Source organism: Bombyx mori, chromosome 16, assembly GCF_030269925.1.
Source record: "Bombyx mori chromosome 16, ASM3026992v2".
NCBI classification, from domain to species: domain Eukaryota; kingdom Metazoa; phylum Arthropoda; class Insecta; order Lepidoptera; family Bombycidae; genus Bombyx; species Bombyx mori.
In genome coordinates this window covers 2,824,142-2,846,894 of record NC_085122.1, presented here as the reverse complement: position 1 = coordinate 2,846,894, position 22,753 = coordinate 2,824,142, and the positions used below count along the sequence as shown (strand labels likewise).

Genomic DNA, 22,753 nt, shown 5'->3' with positions numbered 1-22,753 from the left:
CGCTTTTGCAGGTTAGCCGTCGGAGCTCCGTGGTTCGTGAGGAATGTTGACCTACACGACGACCTGGGCCTCGAATCTATACAGAAATACATGAAGTCAGCGTCGGAACGGTACTTCGATAAGGCTATGTATCAAAATAGTCGCCTTATCGTTGCCGCCGCTGGCTACGTTCCGAATCTTGTCCACGCAGTAGCCAGTCACCGTCAGCGCCCTAGACACGTCCTTACGAATCCGTCAGATCGAATAACTTTTGCATAAAACGCCTTCATCTCTAACGCTAGGAGAAGACTTGGGGACTCCGGCAACCGCACTCGTCGATCTCGGCAAAGAGTCTAAGCCATGCAATGTAAGCCGGATCTTTTCAGCGGGTCGCGATTACGATCCGGTAGTAGATACACTGGCGAGGCAGCTGTCCTTGAGCTGTTAAGTCTCTTTTGAAAGCGCTCGGGCAGCTGTTAGCAAATATCACGCCTCCTGGCTGAGCCTCTGCTTGCCCTCCTGTCCTGGTGAAACTGGGAAATACGGCGTATGTATGTTAAATAAACACAAAGCAATTTAGGTATTCGTTTATTGCTATTCGTTAACATCACAAGAAGTCGTAGACGTGCTGTTTGATCCAGGGCAGGTGCTTGGCGACGTCCGTGAACAGGGCGTGACTCTGACAGGCGTGCTGCAGCTCGGGCGAGTAGTAGAACGAGAGCACGCCGCGCAGGTACCATTTGTTCTTCACTCGGACCATCATGCCGCCCCCGCTGTCGTTGTGGCAGTAACTGGTGCCTGGAACACACACGTCCTCTGCTTCGTGAGTTTCCTGTTATTTATTTATTTATCGTATGGCATTCGTTTACACTGCGTGGTTATAATTGAAATTTACAGTTTGTGAAATAATTTTGAGATCAAAACTCGTCGTGACTCGATATTTGAAAAAGATTCGCAGCTCGAAACTATCTCATTAGACAACGAGCTGTTTATGAAACTTGTTGAACTTACAAGTAGCTACTTCCAAGTATTCACGTCTAGATTAAGACCACTGAGAATCAGACCTCAATCAAATGATTGTGAAAAAAATGTCTATAAATTTTATAAGAGATCATTTTCGAGGGTTTAAAGATACTAGTGAATTATATTTTATTTTTTATTTTTATTGCATAGATGAGTGGACGAGCTCGCAGCCCACCTGGTTACCGGAGCCCATAGACATCTACAACGTAAATGCCGCCACCTACCTTGAGATAATATGAGTTCTAAGGTCTCAGTATAGTTACAACGACTGTCCCTTCCTTCAAACTGAAACGCATTACTGCTTCACGGTAGAAATAGGCAGGGTTGTGGTACCTCCGTGCGAACTCACAAGACGTCCTACCACCAGTTTGATCATCTATAGCAAGGGAAGGGAAGCACTTGGTGGTAGTCTGTACCATGCGGTCCATGCCACCCATGACCGAACACTGTGGAGGAACGTCTCATCTAGTCGCGATCCTCAGCAGTGAGGGAACGATAGAGAAAAAGAAGAAGAAGATCTATAGAATTCAATTTAAATGTAAATATTTCACGAATCGTTTGTAGGCATGATTTAATCGTCGTTAAAATGGTATAGATTTGCTACTAAAACAAGTACGTACCATTGACATATTTCGCGCAGTAAACCTTATCGGTTAAGTAGTTCGCCAACGAAGCATCGTGAGCTTGAAGACAGGACTGCGTGTCCACCTCGGACATTTCGATTGTAGTTAATAGTTCATTTTGTTCTCCAGACTGATCGAAACCCCAGCCCGCCACCTGCAAGAAATCGCCGTAACATACATAGATAAAATAGAATCATTGCAAACAAAAGTTTTAAAATTACTCGTAAATAAAAAGACAAAGGAGATTACTTTAACTAAACTATATAAAATATCTCAAATTTTACCGGCTAGCCTGAAACATAAATATCTTCTACTTGTAAATAATCATAGTAAATAGTATCGTTTCACTAATTTGGTGCAACATAAAAGTGGCACAAGGTCAATGTCCAAAGGTAAATTTGAAATACCCATGGTGCAAAATTACTATGGAGATGGAACGTTAAAAAAACGAGCTCCATACTTACTCAATAGTTTACCCGAGGACATAAGACGTGAGCCTGCACTTGCTAAATTTAAAAGTTTATTAAAAAAACACTTGTTAATTACGTTGTAACCATTTACGTAAATTAATTGTATTAATATATATACCTAATTGTAATTATAACCTAATTTAATAATAATAATTTATAAGCTACGTTTATACAAAGCGAGCGCTGGTGACTTGCAGTCAAACTGCGTAAGCAGTTTTGCGGGGAATGGTTTAAATGAAAGTGTAACTGTTTATGAATATATTACTTTTTTTTTTATTGCCCTTGTAGACAGATGAGCATACGGCCCACCCGATGGTTAGTGGTTACCGTCGCCCATGGACTTCAGCAATGTTTTTATTGCGAGAAGAAGATATAATGTTGGCATTACCACTCCAGTTTTCGCGCGGTGCTTCTCGGGTACCGGCGTCTGCGGCCAGAGACACGCCGGCCTAACCCAGGTAGAGTATGTTACTCGACGTTGTAACTCCACAATGCTCAGGTCGTTTCTGAATGTTTGGTAGTCGAACTCCGGATGAACTTTGATATTTTTGCTTTCAACCTGTCACATGTTAAAAATATGCACTTCAAACTTTTTAGACTTAACGAATTTTATCAATAAAGGAACTTTTTTTTCCTACCTATTCACTGGTAGCCTAAGAAACTATTCCAACTACGACCGGCCGGTAGGAGCTCACGGGCTTAACCTGAATTTACTAACACTAGCCCTAGCAAGAGCAGCGGTTCGCAGGATCTACCACCGGATCGGAATCGCGACCCACTCCGAAGATAAGGCGAGAAACTAAGTGGGCTGTGTCTATGGGTTAGTTTGCCGGTCGAACTCTTCGTCGTAATCGACCAGTTCGACGAAGACGGTGTCTGGTGCTTGAGGGTCCTAAGGGAACCGAGAGTGAATTCGGTGGATCCAACAAGACATGCTTCGGGCGATGGCGGCTTTTTGTTGCATTCAAGACACGCGAAATTCTCTGGTCAACATATACCTAGTGGATTATGGTTATTAAGTTAATTGTTTGTGGGTGTCCGTTCCTACTCAGGGAAGCAAGGAAGCATATCTTGGTCAACAAGGCATACTTTAAGCTATTATCGGACTCGGGCGCCGAAGGACAGACACACTCTTGATAAGCCGGGGTAATATCTGGAGCGGGGAAGGCGATGCGAATTTGGTTACATGGGGACTCACCGCCCGAGCAAGCGGTTGAGTCTATACAGATTGGTGGTAATGTATATCAAAGATGCATGCGTTAGCATGTTTGTACCGGCACGAGCTGGGGTTAAGGATGAATAAAAAATGTTCACCGAAACACAAACTAAAACTAACTTCAATTATTAAGTCGATTAAGGTAGACCTCACTATCACAATCAATCGCCTTCTTGAGGTAATCCATTCGTGATGGGTGGACGAACTCACAGCCAACCTGGTGTTAAGTAGTTACTGGAGCCCATAGACATCTACAACGTAAATGCGCCACCCATCTTGAGATATAAGTTCTAAGGTCTCAATTATAGTTACAACGGCTGCCCCGCCCTTCAAACCGAAACACATTACTGCTTCACGGCAGAAATAGGCAGGGTGGTGGTACCTACCCGTGCGGACTCACAAGAGGTCCTACCACCAGTAAAAGTAATCCATTCGTGATGGGTGGACGAATTCACAGCCAACCTGGTGTTAAGTAGTTACTGGAGCCCATAGACATCTATAACGTAAATGCGCCACCCAACTTGAGATACTCAACAAATGTTCATCGTGTAATAAAAATCATACCCGCAAAATGATAATCTGCGTAATTACTGGTGTTAGGACCTTTTGTGAGTCCGCGCGGGTAGGTACCACCATCCTGCCTATTTTTGCCGTGAAGCAGTAACGCGTTTCGGTTTGAAGGGTGGGACAGCCGTTGGAACTATACTGAGATCATATAGAACTTATATCTCAAGATGAGTGGCGCATTTACGTTGTAGATGTCTATGGGCTCCAGTGACCACTTAAAACCGGTGTGCTGTGAGCTCGTCCACCCATCAAAGAAATAAAAAGAATATACAACAGGAGAAATACTTACCAAAGTGTGTTGCTGATAAACGGTTTGAACGTACAACCGCGGCTGGCCCGCAAAAATTAATTCGACGTCTTGCTCAACGGTCTGACCGAGAACCGTGAGACAATGAGCAGCCGTGATCACGTGTCTCGTCGAAACCAAGGTGCCACTACACCGATACTTCCGTTCAACGTCCTGACGAAGCAAAGAAAGGTATTTAAAGGCAGTTAGAGAGACAGTGAGACAGTTTTACTGGTGGTAGGACCTCTTGTGAGTCCGCGCGGGTAGGTACCACCACCCTGCCTATTTCTGCCGCGAGGCAGTAATGCGTTTCGGTTTGAAGGGTGGGGCAGCCGTTGTAACTATACTGAGACCTTAGAACTTATATCTCAAGGTGGGTGGGCGCATTTACGTCATAGATGTCTATGGGCTCCAGTAAACGCTTAACACCAGGTGGGCTGTGAGTTCATCCACCCATCTTAGCAATAATAAAAAAAGAGTTAGTATGAACATACGTCAACTTAACCTAATTTAGGTTTAGGATACCTAAATAAATGGATGGCGGTGCGTGATTTGATCCCGATAGTAATTAACTATTTCAACGAAATTTTCAAACATTATACTTACATAATATAAACTACTGGCTGTCCACCTTGATATTGACACTTGCCAAGGCCATTGTATAGACTCGATCGCTTCTCCTATGATCAAAGGTGATTTTGCGTATATTCTACCACAATGGCTCTGAAAACAATAAGTCACAACCATGCAAACCGTATGCACGTACTACTACTACTGCTGCGCTGGCGCTACCCGAAGTGGGTCTTGGCCTCCGACAATAAACTTTGCCATTCATCCCGACGCTGCGCAACACCTTGCCAGTCCGACACTTGGAGCTCCCGTAAATTTCCTTCCACAGCGTCAGACCAGCGGTACTTGGGCCTCCCTACGGGGCGGCGTCCCTCCGGTACACCCGTTTCACAGCCCGATCCTGCTCCATACGTACTACATGCCGGAGCCATCCGAGCCTCCGTGCCTTCATCTCCCCCAGAATATTTGGCTCACTAAAAAGCCTCTCCACATCCTTATTTTTCCGGACGTGCCAAGAACCGTCTTTATGCACGTACAATAAAATGAAAATGTAGAAATCTCTTAATCAATAATACACAACACGCAATGTACAGTGAAACAGTAAATAAGTCAGCCGATGTGCCGGCGTTCTCGAGCGACGCTGAGGGACCACTGACGGCTCTTACTTGTAACCGATCAACTTGACTGAGCCAATGACAGGCGACCTTTTGGAAGACGGGCAGCCGTTGTACTGTTAAAAGTGAGACCTTAGAACTCATGTCACAAGGTGGGTGGCGGCATTTATGTTGTAGATGTCTATCCGGTAACCACTTAACACCAGGTGGGCCGTCAGCTCGTCTACCCATCTAAACAATTCCCATAATTTGCACAATACCAATAAGTCATGTTTTTTTTACAAATTTTTACTTCCTAATGTTCATGTTGAGACTATCCATTTTTGTGACCTCAGAAAGCCCCGTATGGTGTATGAAAGGAAGAACTTATTAGCAGACTTATTTGTTGCATCACTTAATGTTGGCGGGACTGAGAAAAGGATAAACTAATTAACTCACCCCGAAGCTCTTTGATATACATTTGAATTTAACTCTCTAGAGTTTTATATGCATATTGATTAATTAACAATATTCTCAAAATTTTCATTTTAAGCAACGACACCATATTCAATTTTTTTACTGCCATTGTTGTTTATTCTTCTTTTTTTTTCTTGACTTTGTTTTACTTAGAGCGTTAACAGATGGCGTGAATAGTGTGTTAAAAAAGGAATAAGGAAAAGTCTCAACACTTGTAAATACGTTAAAGTTGAAATTAATGCTACGCAATATGTTTATACCATTCAATTCAGGTTATTTATAGATAAAAACCGGTTGGTAGAATTCCAATGAATTAAATGATCGTAGGTAAACTTCCCTTTTTAAGGGATTTTATGACCCGGTAACTAAGACCTTTAGGTCATGTCTTATTTTAATTTACCTTCTTATTTTTATGAAAAATGATAAAATGGAGTGAAATGAAATGAAGATGATTAATTTGAGACATTAATCAACTGGGATGAAATTAAAACAAATCAGATGAGATGTTATGAGATGAAATATAATCTCAGTAAAATGGTGGTCATTTACTGAGATTTTTTCAGTAAACTTTATGAAGGATCCCGAGAAGTTACGTCCAGCGGCTTTGTTTCATTTTCCCTCATTTGTGCTCTTTCACAGATATTAAACAGTTAATAAACCACCGTTATTACACATTTAAACCGGAAGAAACACTAAATACACAAAATAAAACAAATCGCAAAACTTCACTCCTCGCGTTCCCGCCAAAAAGTCCAATGGTAGGTAAAAGGTTCGTAATTTATGTTGCCAATTTATGAATGAACCGATATGGAAGCGGAATCCGGGAAATACAAATCGCACGTAATCATACCGAATCTGTCCTTAACAACATAATCTCTATATATAAAAATGAATTGCTGTTCGTTAAGTCTCGCTAAACTCGAGAGCGGCTGGACGGATTTGGCTAATTTTGGTCTTGAATTATTTGTGGAGGTCCAGAGAAGGTTTAAAAGGTTGTTTTAAGTTTATTTTATACCAAAGTTTAGGTCTTTTATTTATCGATCGAGGCACTACGAAGTCTGCCGGGTCAGCTAGTATTAATTAAATTAGAAGCAAAATGAAACATATAACTTTACGCATAAAGGATATCATCAGAAGAATAATTTCTAATGGAACTTACGTGTTCACTATTGTTGTGATAGTTATTAATTGTATTCGGCAACATAAAGGTCACTGATCCTCCTAATAAATCCTCTACGTCTGTGTTTTCACTGCAAATAGAGAGAGGGAGAGATAATTTATACTTTACTGCACACCTAGATATAGAACAGTTCAATTATATGAATACGTCCTTACAACTGATAATTATAATTACCCGCGCTATCGCGTATGTATTGCCTTTCGTATAACAACACCAGGTTTGTGCTTCCGTAGAAGATCTCCCATGTCCACTTTATCCCCAAAAAGGGTGACGGGTCGAACCCCTTTAGATTACAGGCCTATAGCGATAACTTCCTTACTATCCAAGATAATGGAGCTAGTCATAAACGTCCAGCTTCTTAGGTATCTTGAGGATGGCCAGCCAGTCAGTGACGGCAATAGTTCCCATCATTGTCACTCGGCTGTAAATCTTCTTATATACTTAGTCTGGCCATAAATACTGTTACAATTAAAATTTTAAAAAAATCTATTGCAAATAACATTCATTATTTTTACAGTGTGTTAGTTTAATACATAAATATAAAACAATTTAAAGTCTAAAAAGCTTATTCGAAGTGGTCTCCATTAGCTGCAATACACTCCTTTAAACGTTGAGGCCAGTTAACAATAGAAGCACGCACTCTTTCCATGGGAAAAGTTTTCACTGCCAATCGTACGGATTGTTTTAGGGACTCCAAATTATCATGGCGTTTAGAGCAAGCCGTACTCTCTAAAACTGACCATAAATCATAATCCAGCGGATTAAGATCGGGACTAGACGACGGCCTGTCTTCAGCTCTGATGAAGTCCGAAACGTTCGTTTCCAACCAAGACTGCGTAGACCTAGCTTTATGACCTGGCGCCGAGTCTTGCTGGAAGAACCATTCTTGATTATTAAACATGGTGTTGTTAAGGGGCTTCACTACCTTCTCAAGAATGGTATTTTGATACACTTGTGCCGATGTTTTGATACCTTTTTCACAAAAGTATAGCTCAGTCACTCCTTCATAGCTAATACCCCACCAAACCATCACTGAAGTCGGATAGTGCCCACGTTGCACTCTGTCGACTAATTGGGAAGCTTCCTTAGAGCTTTGAACATAAATACGGTCATTTTGTTTGTTAAAATGTTGCTCAATTGTAAAAAAATTCTCATCCGTAAACAAAATTTTTCTATGACTTCCCTTTGCGTACCGCTTCAGTAGTTGTTTCGATTTTACCACCTTATTCTCTTTTAAATTATCAGTTAAGAAATGACCAGTACGTCTCTTATAGGCTGCAAGTCCTAAGTCATCTTTTAAAATACGCGACATGGTTCTAGGAGCTATCTTCATCTCCCGAGATAAAATCTTTTGCTTTCGGACAGGATTTCTTCGGATTCTTTCCCTTACTGCTTTGACCACCTTTTTCGTACGAACACTACGTGGACGGCCAGATCTTTTTCTGTCACAAACAGAGGAGATCTCATTGCACCTATTAATAGCCCGGTACACAAACATTTTACTAATACCAAGCGTATGGAGAGTTTTAAAAATTGCATTTGGCTCCATACCTACTTTGTGTAATGCAATCACAGCGATTCGGTTCTCTTTATCACCCCACTCCATTTTAATATCGCAAAATATTGTACAATGTTTTGGCGCCAAAATGAGAAAACTCAATGAGCGATCATATAAAAATGACAGATTCCAAATTCAAATGTAATATATTTTTGTTTATTTTTAATTGTAACAGTATTTATGGCCAGACTAAGTATATATATATTGATTTATTTTCTTTTTTAAATAAATATTTACTAACAATCACGCCACGTTAACTGGTCCCGTGCTAAGTTCGTAAAGAACTTGTGTAACAGGTACCAGATAACGGAAATAAATGTATGATTTTTATTATACACATACATATATTTCATATACATCCATAACCTTGGAAAAGTCATTAAATAGTTATCATACAAATATCTTCCCTTGGCGGGATTCGAACCCGCGACTCCCTTGTGTAGTGACCATGTCACTTACCACTACACCAGACGGCCGTTAATATTCTTAAATAATCTTCTTATATACCTCACACATCGATGGACTGAAGCCTTCAAGAACAAAGGCGAGGCTCTTTGACTCTTGATATCGCGCTAGCCTAAGACAGAGTCTACTATAGGGTACTTCTGTCCAAGTTACGGGCAAAGTTGCAGAGTCCCCGAGGAACTCTGCAAGTTGATCGCTAGCTTTTTGGATGGATCATCACATTGTCGTCGACAGCTGCTGCACTGATATCACCACCATAAGCACTGGGGTTCCTCAAGGTTTCACGCTCTCCCCTATGCTTTTAATCCTGTAAATCAATGACATGCTGTCTATTGATGGCATGCATTGCTATGCGGATGACAGCAGTTTCTTCTCGAGTGTATCTACCATCCGATCCGAATCCCGGCTTGCCCAGAAGATCCGGTGAGGAACTTTTTATTTTTTATTTTTTATTGCTTAGATGGGTGGACGAGCACATAGCCCACCAGGTGTTAAGTGGTTACTGGAGCCCATAGACATCTACGACGTAAATGCGCCACCCACCTTGAAATATCAGTTCTAAGGTCTCAGTATAGTTACAACGGCAGCCCCTCCCTTCAAGCCGAAATGCATTACTGCTTGACGGCTGAAATAGGCAGGGCGGTGGTACCTACTCGCGCGGACTCACAAAGAGGTCCTACCACCAGTAATTACGCAAATTATAATTTTTACGGGTTTGATTTTTATTACACGACTAGCGACCCGCCCTCGCTTCGCTTCGGAAACATTAAAACACACATGAAACCAAAAAAATTAAAATAAAAAAATAATAAAAAACAGGAGCCTATGTTCATCAGGGACAATGTCGGCTTCTAATGGAAAAAGAATTTTTCAAATCGGTCCGGTAGTTTTGGAGCCTATTCGAAACAAACAAACAAACAAATCTTTCCTCTTTATAATATTATTACACGAGATGTTATCCCTTCACTGTGGAAGTCAATCGTGAACATTTTGTTGAGTACGTATTTCATTAGAAAAATTGGTACCCGCCTGCGGGGTTCGAACACCAGTGCATCGCTCAACACGAATGCGCCGGACGTCTTATCCTTTAGGCCACGACGAACTCAGCGGGCTACTCATATTAGCTTTTTTAACAGCTACTGAAACCAAGTCACGCTCAGCTGCTTGTCACAATCGCATTAATGTGTTAAGAATGCAGAAATGACAAACATAATTATAGATGTACTAGCCGTACTCGCCCGCTTCGCTGAGCATTTAAAATTAAGATTATTATATATTGTCATTATTGTTAGGGAGTCCAAAACTCATATAAATATTAGCCTATCCATTAAGTACACGTATTTTCTACATGGATACCAAGTTTCAAGTCAATTGGATGCATGGTTCAGTAGTTATAACAAAACATTCGTAAAAACCACTGTAGATTTATATATTAGTATAGATGAAGTTAATACTTACATCTTTTTTGTTGAATTAGACTCCGCGCCGGCCTTGGTAGTGCTTTGTATATGATTTGTTGAGTTTCTAGAAGTTTCCTCCTCCGATGATGGTGGCAGAGCACCCGGTCGGTAAGGACATCCAGTCATATCAGTCCCGTGATAACGATACTGTGAACGTCGCAGGATCAGAGGGTCTGACGGCCCGCATATTTTGTGTCCATTAAACAATATATATTTTACTTTAGGCGGAGCCAACGTAACCTTATATTCAACATAAAACTGTACTTTCTTCACTTCGCCGGGGTTGATTACGAAATCCGTTCTGTTGATCATAAATTCGAATATGTTCTCCTGCGTCACGCTTCCTAAGCAGTTCTAAAAAACATAAAAATTAAGATTAATTAATACAATTCAAATTGCACTTTGGCTAAAACCTCCCTTTTTTTTCCCTGGTAGCCTAAGGGGGTGTCTCAACTACGCCCAGACGGGTAGGTAGAAGTCGTCGTGGCCTAAAGGATAAGACGTCTGGTGCATTCGTATCTAGCGATGCACCGGTGTTCGAATCCCGCAGGCGGATATCAATTTTTTTAATGAAATACGTAGGTACTTACCAAATGTTGACGATTGACTTCCACGGTGAAGGAATAACATCGTGTAATAAAAATCAAACCCGCAAATCTATAATTTGCGTAATTACTGGTGGTAGGATCTCTTGTGAGTCCGCACAGGTAGGTAACACCATCCTGCCTATTTCTGCCGTGAAGCAGTAATGCGTTTCGGTTAGAAGGGTAGGGCAGCCGACGTAACTATACTGAGACCTTAGAGCTTATATTTCAAGGTGGGTGGTGCATTTACGTTGTAAATGTCTATGGACTCCGGTAATCACTTACCCCAGGTGGGTTGTGAGCTCGTCCAACCATCTAAGCAATATATATAATAATAAAAAAATACTAACACTAGTCCTAGCAAGAGCAGTGGTTTGTAGAATCTATCATCGGATCGGAATCGCGACCAAATCACATCAAATAAAAAAAAAAAATATTCAACATAAATGAAAGTACATACTTGTTGAACGTCAAAAGAACTACCCACTGAAGACCCACTGCGAAGATCCGGCGAGAAACTCAGTGAGCTGTGTCTATGGGTTAATTCACTCGTCGAACTCTTCGTCGTAATCGATGGGTTCGACGAGGACGGTGACCGGTGCCTGAGGGGTTTAAAAACACCAAAAGTGTATCCGGGGGATCCGACAAATTTAGACAATATTTCGGGCGACGGCGGCTTTACGTTGCCCTGTTGACGGAGTCGCATAAGTAAATAACGACAAGAGGATTATCGTGTCGCACCGCTTTGTCAAGGTAACGTTCTGACGTTACCTTAAGCTTAAGATACATACGGAGCGGTTCTAAATTTGAAGGGTCGTGAAGGTAGACATTTCTAACATACCCTGGTGAGCTTCCCATAGAGTTCTTTTTTTGGTACAACTTCCCATAGAGTCTATCATGCGTTTCTGTACGTAGCTCTTTGGAATACAAGTAGAATCAGAATTCAGACACCGATTAATGCAAAGATTCACCCCATAACTCAAATATTACGTTTTATTACATGATAATGAAACATGCAACAGCGTTGAAATATCGCGATCTCACAAATAAAAAATAAAACCGTAAGCATCTATAGCCCCCAAAAATTGTATTGTATTTGATGTTAGAATTTAATTTGGAATCTCCGCTCGGTACATGCAGACAAAAGGCAAGCAAAAAAAAAGTGTAAATTTTATCATAAGTTCTACTTTAACCACAAAACAGGAAGTTTTTACCTTAAACGCGATAGTATGGTTGTCGAAATGTACTCTTAACCACAACGAGTGGATAGTGTAGTCGCTTGATAGCTTGATAACGCCGTACCATCTACCTGGATGCCGTATGCTTGTGTCGTATTCGAAGACACTGGGGCACGGAGACACCAGCGCGGGCTGCGTCTTCGTTTGAGCTGACACCAGCAGTATGAGCAGCAGTGAAGGGATACAACTCTAAAATTATTGCTTATTACTAAGTACGGGAGGATATATTTGGGATAATCCAGTGATGTGTCTTTGATCAGTGCGCCACTCGCAATCGGCGGAAAGTTCCTTCCTTCTCCCGTAGCCGTCGTCAATACACCCTCGCCTCGGGAAGATACTGAGTATTACAACAGGTCTTTTGCAAAAGAGATTTAAAACGGGGCCAACGTGGTAGGCGCAGCTCGTCTCATAACCTGAATGCTGCTGTTTTTTTGAGACATGAGGTCACAATATTATAGTAGGTTGACGCTGTTTGACAGAAATCGGAATGCGTGAAGCGGAAGCTTTGAAGTCGTCGTGGCCTAAAGGATAAGACGTCCGGTGCATTCGTGTTGAAGCGATGCACCGGTGTTCGAATCCCGCAGGCGGGTACCAATTTTTCTAATGAAATATATACTCAACAAATGCTCACGATTCACTTCCACAGTGAAGGAATAACATCTGTAATAAAAATCAAACCCGCAAAATTATAATTTGCGTAATTACTGGTGTTAGGACCACTTGTAAGTCCGCGTGGATAGGTACCACCGCCCTGCTTATTTATGCCGCGAAGCAGTAATGCGTTTCGGTTTGAAGGGTGGGGCAGTACAAAAAAAAAAAAAAACAATTTGTAATTTGCCCACTTTGAGTTTTATTACGAAACTAGCGACCTGCCCTCGCGTCGCTTCGGAAACTGTAATTTATTATTGATTTCTCCACTATTTAATGGATGTTATTATACATATAAACTTCCTCTTCAATCACTCTATCTATTAAAAAAAACCGCATCAAATTCCATTGCGTAGTTTTAAAGATTTAAGCATACATAGGGACAGACAGATATAGGGACAGAGAAAGCGACTTTGTTTTATAGTATGTAGTGATGCTAGTCATTTATCACGGAAGTCGTGAAAATATATTGGATTACGAGATTTAGTTGTAAGAATGAAATTTGACAAAAAGTTTGAGCACCGATATAATTTGTGCACTGTCTAAAGTTTCGACTGAATCGGTAAATAATACAAACTGGACAAAGCCCCCACAACAAACCCATTTAATATTTTTCATTACCGTCAAACGGGGTTAATATGAATCGAGGGGTGAATGGGGATAAAATTGGGATTGAAATATTCGTATGAATAACTCTGAAAATCTACTAACCATAGCTTAAAAAATGGCAAAAATGTATAGGAGAATAGTTATTTTTTGAACTGGCAGCACCTATTTGATATGAAAGTAGAAATAAATTATCAAAACAACATTCTGAAGTTGCTTGTTTGAAAGTCCACTAGAAGTTCATCATTTACTCGATCGATTTAAACATTGTTTTTGTGATTTATGTATCGAAACAACTATATCAGCGAGGTTCACGTTTATTCTGGAGTCCGGATACCATAATGTAATAAATAATACAAACTGGACAAAGCCCCCACAACAAACCCATTTAATATTTTTCATTATCTCAAAGATGAATACGGCAAAAGCTACAATGAGATCGATAGGTACGTAGTATGTAACAACTTAAAAACAGCCTTTGTACGACCAGAGACCGATCGCGAAGGCAATGTCAATATTTTCCTTATACCACTACACCGCGCACGAAACATTTAAACTGCTTAACTCCAAAGTTTGCTATTTCGAATATAAAAAAGAACTCACCGCAATTGATATAATATTTAAAAAAGTCATTATTAACTTCTCGAACTTGTTTTGTGGGGAAAACTCCGTAACACCTGCAGACAGATTTGTGGCAATTCAATGTTCGACAATCACAGTGTTGCAATTTTAAAATTTAAAACATCCGTATTATTAGGTTGGAAGGTAAAAGGTTTTAGGTTGTTTATTTTAGCAAAGCACTTGTTGTCAAATTTGTCTCAAAGCATTGTAAGGTGAAGCATTCACATTGTTACGTTTAAGGTATGCAGTAACACCTTGGACTGGAATATCGTTCTCTCATCTATGCAATAGAAATAAATATTTGTTCCTTGATCTATAGAAAAGTTGCTTTGAATCGTAATTTTAAAAGTTATTGACTATTTCCTTAACTTCGATGAGGAATGGAAAATATATGCTATGCTGTGTAATAAGCTTAACATTACTTTAAAAGATAAGAACGACTAAGATCTAATCCTAATTGCTTGAGCATCCGTGACATTGGAACTTCTGAGCTCCGATTGGAATACTAAGTGTTTTACAACAAATATATGTTTTGTAAAATAATGCATTTTTACTCGAACATAAAAATACAGTGGTTTTAAATTTTAAAATGGCAACCCCAAGATTGTCGAATATTGTATTGTCATAAATTTGTCTGCAGACGTTACGGAGTTTTCTCGGTGAAAGAAGTGCGCAAAGTTGATAATGGCTTTTATAAATATTATATCAATTAATGTAAGTTCCTTTTTATAATTTATTTAAAAAAGTGAACTTTGAAATTAAGTAAGTAATTAAAATGTTCTGTGCGCGGTGTAGTGGTAAGAGTTTAAGGAAAATGTTGATATTTTGTTCGCGACCGGTCTCTGGTCGTACAAGAGTGTTTTTAAGTTACACATGGTTACACACTACGTATCGATCTCATTGTAACTTGTGCTGTATTCATCTATACTAATATTATAAAGCTGAAGAGTTTGTTTGTTTGAACGCGCTAATCTCAGGAACTACTGGTCCGATTTGAAAAATTCTTTCAGTGTTAGATAGCCCATTTATCGAGGAAGGCTATAGGCTATATAAAATCAGGCTAAGACCAATGCAGGCGGAGCAGCAATAAAGAATGTTTCAAAATCGGGTTTTTTTCCCTTTTGAGGGCTTCCACTGCGTGCGCTGCGGAAACGGTTAAAGTTTCGCTAAAATAATGTATGAGAGAATTGTTCCCCTTTAAATAACCTATAAAAACTCGGCGACAGCATATGTCTATATACTAAGGTTGACTCACTATACATGTTTTATGCTAACCAAGTTCTAAAATAAAGCATTATTTGTGAAAGTGTTTTTATGAAGATGATTTTAATCCCTATCCAAATAAATACGTTATTCATTACGAGACTTTAAGAATTATAGATTTTTCTGGATTTCTCCAGGATCCCATCATCAGTCCTTGATGATTGCCATGCCAAAGTAACTATTCCACGCGGACGAAGTCGCGGGCAAAAACTAGTCTTTTAGTTAATAAACAATATCACATGGGCTTGTTGTTGGGGGTTTTTTTCCAGTTTGTATTATTCACCGTTTCAGTTGAAACTTTAGACAGTGCACAAATTATATCGGTGCTCAAAGTTTTCGTCAACTTTCATTTTTACAATGAAATCTCCTAATCCAATATATGTTTACGACTTCCGTGATAAATGACTAGCATTCTGTAATAAAACTCAAAGTGGGAAAATTACGAATATATGTAATTAAGTACCTACCGATGGACCGCTTCCACAAGCCCTCTACTATTCTGTAAAGCAGCGACAACGTTTTTATTTTTTGTTTTTTTTATTGCTGGATGATCTCACAGCCTACCTGGTGTTAAGTGTTTACCGGATCCCGTAGACATCTACAGCGTAAATGCCGCCATCCACCTTGAGATATGAGTTCTAAGGTCTCAGTACAGTTACAACGGCTGCCTCACCCTTCAAACCGAAACACATTACTGTTTCGCGGCAGAAATAGACGGGGTGGTGGTACCTACCCGTGCGAACTCCAAGATGTCTTAGCACCAGTAATTATGCAAATTATAATGTTGCGGGTTTGATTTTTATTACACGATGTTATTCCTTCACTGTGGAAGTCAATCGTGAACATTTTTCAAGTACGTATTTCGTTAGATAAACAATATATTGTGACCTCATGTCTCAAAGAGACAGCAACATTCAGGTTATGATACAAACTGCGCCTACCACAAGGCCATCGCTTTTAAAATCCTTTGCAAAAGACCTGTTGTGATGCTCAGAGGATGTATTGATAACGGCTACGGGAGTACGAATGAGCTTTCCACCGATTGCGAGTGGCGCACTGATAAAAGACACATCACTGGATTATCTCAAACATATCCTTCCGTACTTAGTAATAAGCAATCATTTTAGAGTTGTATCCCTTCACTGCTGCTCATACTGCTTGTGTCAGCTCAAACGAAGACGCAGCCCGCGCTGGTGTCTCCGTGCCCCAGTGTCTTCGAATACGACACAAGCATACAGCATCCAGGTAGATGGTACGGCGTTATCAAGCTATCAAGCGACTACACTATCCACTCGTTGTGGTTGAACATACATCTGGACAACTATTCTGAGGCGTTTAAGGTGAAAACTACTACTACTAAAACTACGTGTTTTGATGGCATTGTAGAATTTATAAAATTTCAACATTTTTAGCTTAACTTACGCTTGCATGTAATACCGAACGAACATTTTGAAATTAAATTTCACCATTTAATAATATAGTAAAAATTTTAGGAGCTATAACTTTGACTTCGTTCGTTTTGTAAGATCGCGATATTTCAGCGCTGTTGCATGTGTCATTGTCATGCTATAAACCATAATGTTTATGTTAAGGAATGAATCTTTTTTTTTTATCAGCTTCTTTTTCCCGGACTAAAAAATAATCTATTTCATTCCCAAAATGAAAGTATCGTTTGACAGAACAAAGCGAAGTCCCAGGGAAACCAAGAACAGTCTATAAAGACTGTTAAATTACTTGAGAATACTTTGAGAAAATTTTGTAATAAGAATAATTATTATAAAAAAAAATGTTTGTTTTCTGCTCCCTCAAGTCGCCCCGAAACGAGCACGAAAAGGACGGCTATAGTTCCGACTGAAAATACTCATACTCCTAGTAAACCTTTACAGCTTTTTAGAAATATATTTTAACACTAATCATACCAACACTTACTGGTACCTATTTTACTATCATCATCATCACCAACAGCCCACAGCCGTCCACTGCTGGACATAGGCCTCTCCCAATCTACACCACTGAGCCCGGTCTGCGGCTCTCCTCATCCACTTCTTGCCGGCCACCGTGCGGAGGTCATCGCACCATGTAGCCAGGGGGCGTCCCACGTTACGTATTCCGCTGCTACTATAGCGGGTAGATAATGGTATACGACAAGTATTACTCAAAATAAACAAAACAATTTAATTTAATTATCTAGTGTTAATTTGTTTATATTGGTGGGAACCTTTAATTGGCTTTTTGTTTCTATTATTTGTTATATTATTATTCTATGTTACTTGGTTGTTGATTCTCCATGTAGTAAATAAATAAAAAATAAATGTATAATAACTAGATTAATTGGTAAAAAAAGGTCATGAAGTCAAATGTGCAAAAGCAATAAGTTGATGATACGTGCATTTTCAATGCAAAAGTTCCAAATGGGAACCTTAGCATTCCAGTCGCCAAGTATGATCGTGATCTGACGGTCTGGTATCGCATCAAGTGTCTTCTCAAGATTCCCATAGAATTCTTTGATATCCTCGTCTGAAGCTTGTGCTGTAGAAGCGTAGATTTGTACAATGTTCAAAAGGCATGGTTTTGTATTTCATTTCAGACTGATGATTGTATCAGACACAGGGTTGTATCCGAGGACAAACTTGTTCATGTATGGTGGCAAGAGTATAGCAACGCCGATCCTGCTCAAGTCATCTCTGCCTGAGAAGTACAGAGTGCTTCCGGTAGTGATGTTAAAATGGCCTTGCCCGCGAAGACGAGTTTCACTAATGCCCAGTATAGAGATTCTGTGATGTTCTCTTTCACTGTCAACAATGCTCAGTTTTCGTGGATGTAGTATTCCGTTTGTGTTCCAGGTACCAATACGATGATGTGTTCGTATTGAGATTTTATCTCGATCTCTTAGAACTTATATTTCAAGGTGGGTGGTGCATTTACGTTGTAAATGTCTATGGACTCCGGTAACCACTTACCCCAGGTGGGTTGTGAGCTCGTCCAACCATCTAAGCAATATATATAATAATAAAAAAATACTAACACTAGCCCTAGCAAGAGCAGTGGTTTGTAGAATCTATCATCGGATCGGAATCGCGACCAAATCAAATCAAATAAAAAAAAAAATTCAACATAAATGAAAGTACATACTTGTTGAACCTCAAAAGAACTACCCACTGAAGACCCACTGCGAAGATCCGGCGAGAAACTCAGTGAGCTGTGTCTATGGGTTATCTCACTCGTCGAACTCTTCGTCGTAATCGATGGGTTCGACGAGGACGGTGACCGGTGCCTGAGGGGTTTAAAAACACCGAAAGTGTATCCGGGGGATCCGACAAATTTAGACAATATTTCGGGCGACGGCGACTTTACGTTGCCCTGTTGACGGAGTCGCATAAGTAAATAACGACAAGAGGATTATCGTGTCGCACCGCTTTGTCAAGGTAACTTTCTGACGTTACCTTAAGATACATACGGAGCGGTTCTAAATTTGAAGGGTCGTGAAGGTAGACATTTCTAACATACCCTGGTGAGCTTCCCATAGAGTTTTTTTTTGGTACAACTTCCCATAGAGTCTATCATGCGTTTCTGTACGTAGCTCTTTGGAATACAAGTAGAATCAGAATTCAAACACCGATGAAAGCAAAGATTCACCCCATAACTCAAATATTACGTTTTATTACATGATAATGAAACATGCAACAGCGTTGAAATATCGCGATCTCACAAATAAAAAATTAAACCGTAAGTATCTATAGCCCCCAAAAATTGTATTGTATTTGATGTTAGAATTTAATTTGAAATCTCCGCTCGGTACATGCAGACAAAAGGCAAGCAAAAAATGTGTAAATTTCATAAGTTCTACTTTAACCACAAAACACGAAGTTTTTACCTTAAACGCGATAGTATGGTTGTCGAAATGTACTCTTAACCACAACGAGTGGATAGTGTAGTCGCTTGATAGCTTGATAACGCCGTACCATCTACCTGGATGCTGTATGCTTGTGTCGTATTCGAAGACACTAGGGCACGGAGACACCAGCGCGGGCTGCGGCTTCGTTTGAGCTGACACCAGCAGTATGAGCAGCAGTGAAGGGATACAACTCTAAAATTATTGCTTATTACTAAGTACGGGAGGATATATTTGGGATAATCCAGTGATGTGTCTTTGATCAGTGCGCCACTCGCAATCGGCGGAAAGTTCCTTCCTTCTCCCGTAGCCGTCGTCAATACACCCTCGCCTCGGGAAGATACTGAGTATTACAACAGGTCTTTTGCAAAAGAGATTTAAAACGGGGCCAACGTGGTAGGCGCAGCTCGTCTCATAACCTGAATGCTGCTGTTTTTTTGAGACATGAGGTCACAATATTATAGTAGGTTGACGCTGTTTGACAGAAATCGGAAAGCGTGAAGCGGAAGCTTTGAAGTCGTCGTGGCCTAAAGGATAAGACGTCCGGTGCATTCGTGTTGAAGCGATGCACCGGTGTTCGAATCCCGCAGGCGGGTACCAATTTTTCTAATGAAATATGTACTCAACAAATGTTCACGATTCACTTCCACGGTGAAGGAATAACATCTGTAATAAAAATCAAACCCCCAAAATTATAATTTGCGTAATTACTGGTGTTAGGACCACTTGTAAGTCCGCGCGGATAGGTACCACCGCCCTGCTTATTTATGCCGCGAAGCAGTAATGCGTTTCGGTTTGAAGGGTGGGGCAGTACAAAAAAAAAAAACAATTTAAAGGACAATGCCCATTTTCTACGGGCGTTTGGGCCCCTAAAAAAGTTGTCCTGTCATGATGGTTTTAACTTAATTTGATAGACAAAGAAATATTGTTTCATATTCAGAAAACGATTTTTATATTCTCACCCAGGTTTAAGAGAAATCTGTTTTTTTCTGCAGCTAAAATTAAGTTGTTAATTGTTTTCTTCGAAATCAATAATCGCTCTCATAATTATTTACAATATTAAATAAGTTAATTGTGCCCTTACGTACATTTTATTATTATTATATCTTTATAATAATAATTAAATGAAATGAAAATCCGGAAGCCGGCAACGGTATTGTTGTTGTTGTTTTTAAATTCACCAATAAGCAGGCAAAGAGCGTAGCCTATACAGCCTAGTCTGTCGAAGTTATATATTTTTTATGTCAATAAAAAGCTGGTGTATCTCTTTTTACTGCTTTTTGGGAGTTTTGACGTCAACTCGACGAATACCACATTGATTGAGCATGAGTTTACGCAGACCTTTTATACACAATATTACAAATACAAATAATACAAATTACACAATAAACTATTAAAAAAACATTAAAATAAAAATTCAAGTGACGCTTCACTCGGGTTGCTGCCAAAACTCTTCTGATCATATATAATAAGAATAGAGTAATGGTAGGCCATTGATATTTTATACTAATGGAATCATTAATATCTAAAAATATTAAATAATTCATGGTTTTAAGTAAAAATTATTATTACAATATACAAATATTGAATTGAACAAAAATAAACTAAGAAGCCTGTGAATTATAAGCATTAGCAATTTTTTTTTAATTTGTTGTTCAAGTCACCAACAACTCTTTCGTTTGACAGCATATAGGTTTGCTATAAGGCTGTATGGGCTAAGCACTTTGCCTATTGGCGAATTTAAAAACTATGGCATGGATAGTTTTGGGATGTTATCAAATAAGTAATTTATTTTTTTGGAAAACAATGCCAGGTTGGAAGAAATGTTGATACATAAACTAAACAACGTGAAAAAATAAGGCATAGTTTTTCAAGTACAAATAGTTTTGACATAAAGTTGGCCCACTTTTGGGCATTGTCCTTTGCCCACTTTGAGTTTTATTACGAAACTAGCGACCTGCCCTCGCATCGCTTCGGAAACTGTAATTTATTATTGATTTCTCCACTATTTAATGGATGTTATTATACATATAAACCTTTATCTATTAAAAAAGCCGCACCAAAATCCGTTGCGTAGCTTTAAAGATTTAAGCATACATAGGGACAGACAGATATAGGGACAGAGAAAGCGACTTTGTTTTATAGTATGTAGTGATGCTAGTCATTTATCACGGAAGTCGTGAAAATATATTAGATTACGAGATTTAGTTGTAAGAATGAAATTTGACAAAAAGTTTGAGCACCGATATAATTTGTGCACTCTCTAAAGTTTCGACTGAATCGGTAAATAATACAAACTGGACAAAGCCCCCACAACAAACCTATTTAATAGTTTTCATTACCGTCAAACGGGGTTAATAGGAATCGAGGGGTGAATGGGGATAAAATTGGGATTGAAATATTCGTATGAATAACTCTGAAAATCTACTAACCATAGCTTAAAAAATGTATAGGAGAATAGTTATTTTTTGAACTGGCAGCATCTATTTGATATGAAAGTAGAAATAAATTATCAAAACAACATTCTGAAGTTGCTTGTTTGAAAGTGCACTAGGCTAAAAGTTCATCATTTACTCGATCGATTTAAACATTGTTTTTGTGATTTATGTATCGGAACAACTATATCAGCGAGGTTCATGTTTATTCTTTATTCTGGAGTCTGGATACCATAATTGAATAAATACTACAAACTGGACAAAGCCCCCACAACAGACCCATTTAATATTTTTCATTATCTAAAAGATGAATACGGCAAAAGCTACAATGAGATCGATAGGTACGTAGTATGTAACAACTTAAAAACAGCCTTTGTACGACCAGAGACCGATCGTGAACCGAATGTCAATATTTTCCTTATACCAGTACACCGCGCACGAAACATTTTAACTGCTTAACTCCAAAGTTCGCTATTTCGAATATAAAAAAGAACTTACCGCAATTGATATAATATTTAAAAAAGTCATTATGAACTTCTCGAACTTGTTTTGTGGAGAAAACTCCGTAACACCTGCAGACAGATTTGTGGCAATTCAATGTTCGACAATCTCAGTGTTGCAATTTTAAAATTTAAAACATCCGTATTATTAGGTTGGAAGGTAAAAGGTTATAAGTTGTTTATTTTAGCTAAGCACTTGTTGTAAAATTTATCTCCAAGCATTTTAAGGTGAAGCATTCACATTGTTACGTTTAAGGTATGCAGTAACACCTTGGACTGGAATATCGTTCTCTCATATATGCAATAGAAATAAATATTTGTTCCTTGATCTATAGAAAAGTTGCTTTGAATCGTAATTTTAAAAGTTATTGACTATTTCCTTAACTTCGATGAGGAATGGAAAATATATTCTATGCTGTGTAATAAGCTTAACATTACTTTAAAAGATAAGAACGACTAAGATCCAATCCTAATTGCTTGAGCATCCGTGACATTGGAA

General features: G+C 39.3%; 1 protein-coding gene and 1 long non-coding RNA gene across 13 annotated transcripts; one reads left to right on the top strand and one right to left on the bottom strand.

Annotated features, from left to right (window-relative positions):
* Positions 1–552: 552 nt before the first annotated feature.
* Positions 553–22,392, bottom strand: LOC101746318 (clotting factor C). 12 transcript variants are annotated; one of them, XM_062672910.1, is made up of 9 exons: positions 22,253–22,391; positions 19,302–19,514; positions 10,466–10,821; positions 6,964–7,054; positions 4,771–4,887; positions 4,168–4,338; positions 2,484–2,654; positions 1,623–1,779; positions 553–777 (listed from the first exon to the last, which is right to left on the bottom strand). In XM_062672910.1, the coding sequence occupies exons 1-9, from the start codon at positions 22,280–22,282 to the stop codon at positions 587–589; spliced, it is 1,497 nt and encodes a 498-aa protein (XP_062528894.1). In that variant the 5' UTR covers positions 22,283–22,391; the 3' UTR covers positions 553–586. The 12 variants fall into 12 exon arrangements, with proteins under 12 accessions (XP_062528894.1, XP_062528899.1, XP_062528903.1 ...); XM_062672915.1 differs by lacking the exons at positions 19,302–19,514; positions 22,253–22,391 and adding exons at positions 11,893–12,090; positions 16,850–16,997; XM_062672919.1 differs by lacking the exons at positions 19,302–19,514; positions 22,253–22,391 and adding exons at positions 11,893–11,968; positions 16,850–16,990.
* On the top strand, positions 14,763–17,610 carry LOC119629671 (uncharacterized). Its single transcript, XR_009975160.1, has 3 exons — positions 14,763–14,878; positions 16,555–16,767; positions 17,393–17,610. It is a non-coding gene; the product is annotated as an uncharacterized LOC119629671 (long non-coding RNA).
* Positions 22,393–22,753: the final 361 nt, after the last annotated feature.

What these genes read in the sequence shown, in the direction of transcription:
- LOC101746318 (XM_062672910.1), bottom strand. Translation starts at nt 22,282, where the DNA reads ATGACTTTTTTAAATATTATATCAATTGCG. An exon ending in TAAATATTATATCAATTGCG is followed by an intron (nt 19,515 to 22,252) that starts GTAAGTTCTTTT and finishes CAATAATTTTAG; the next exon opens with AGTTGTATCCCTTCACTGCT. An exon ending in TTTATCAGCAACACACTTTG is followed by an intron (nt 2,655 to 4,167) that starts GTAAGTATTTCT and finishes AACATGTGACAG; the next exon opens with GTTGAAAGCAAAAATATCAA.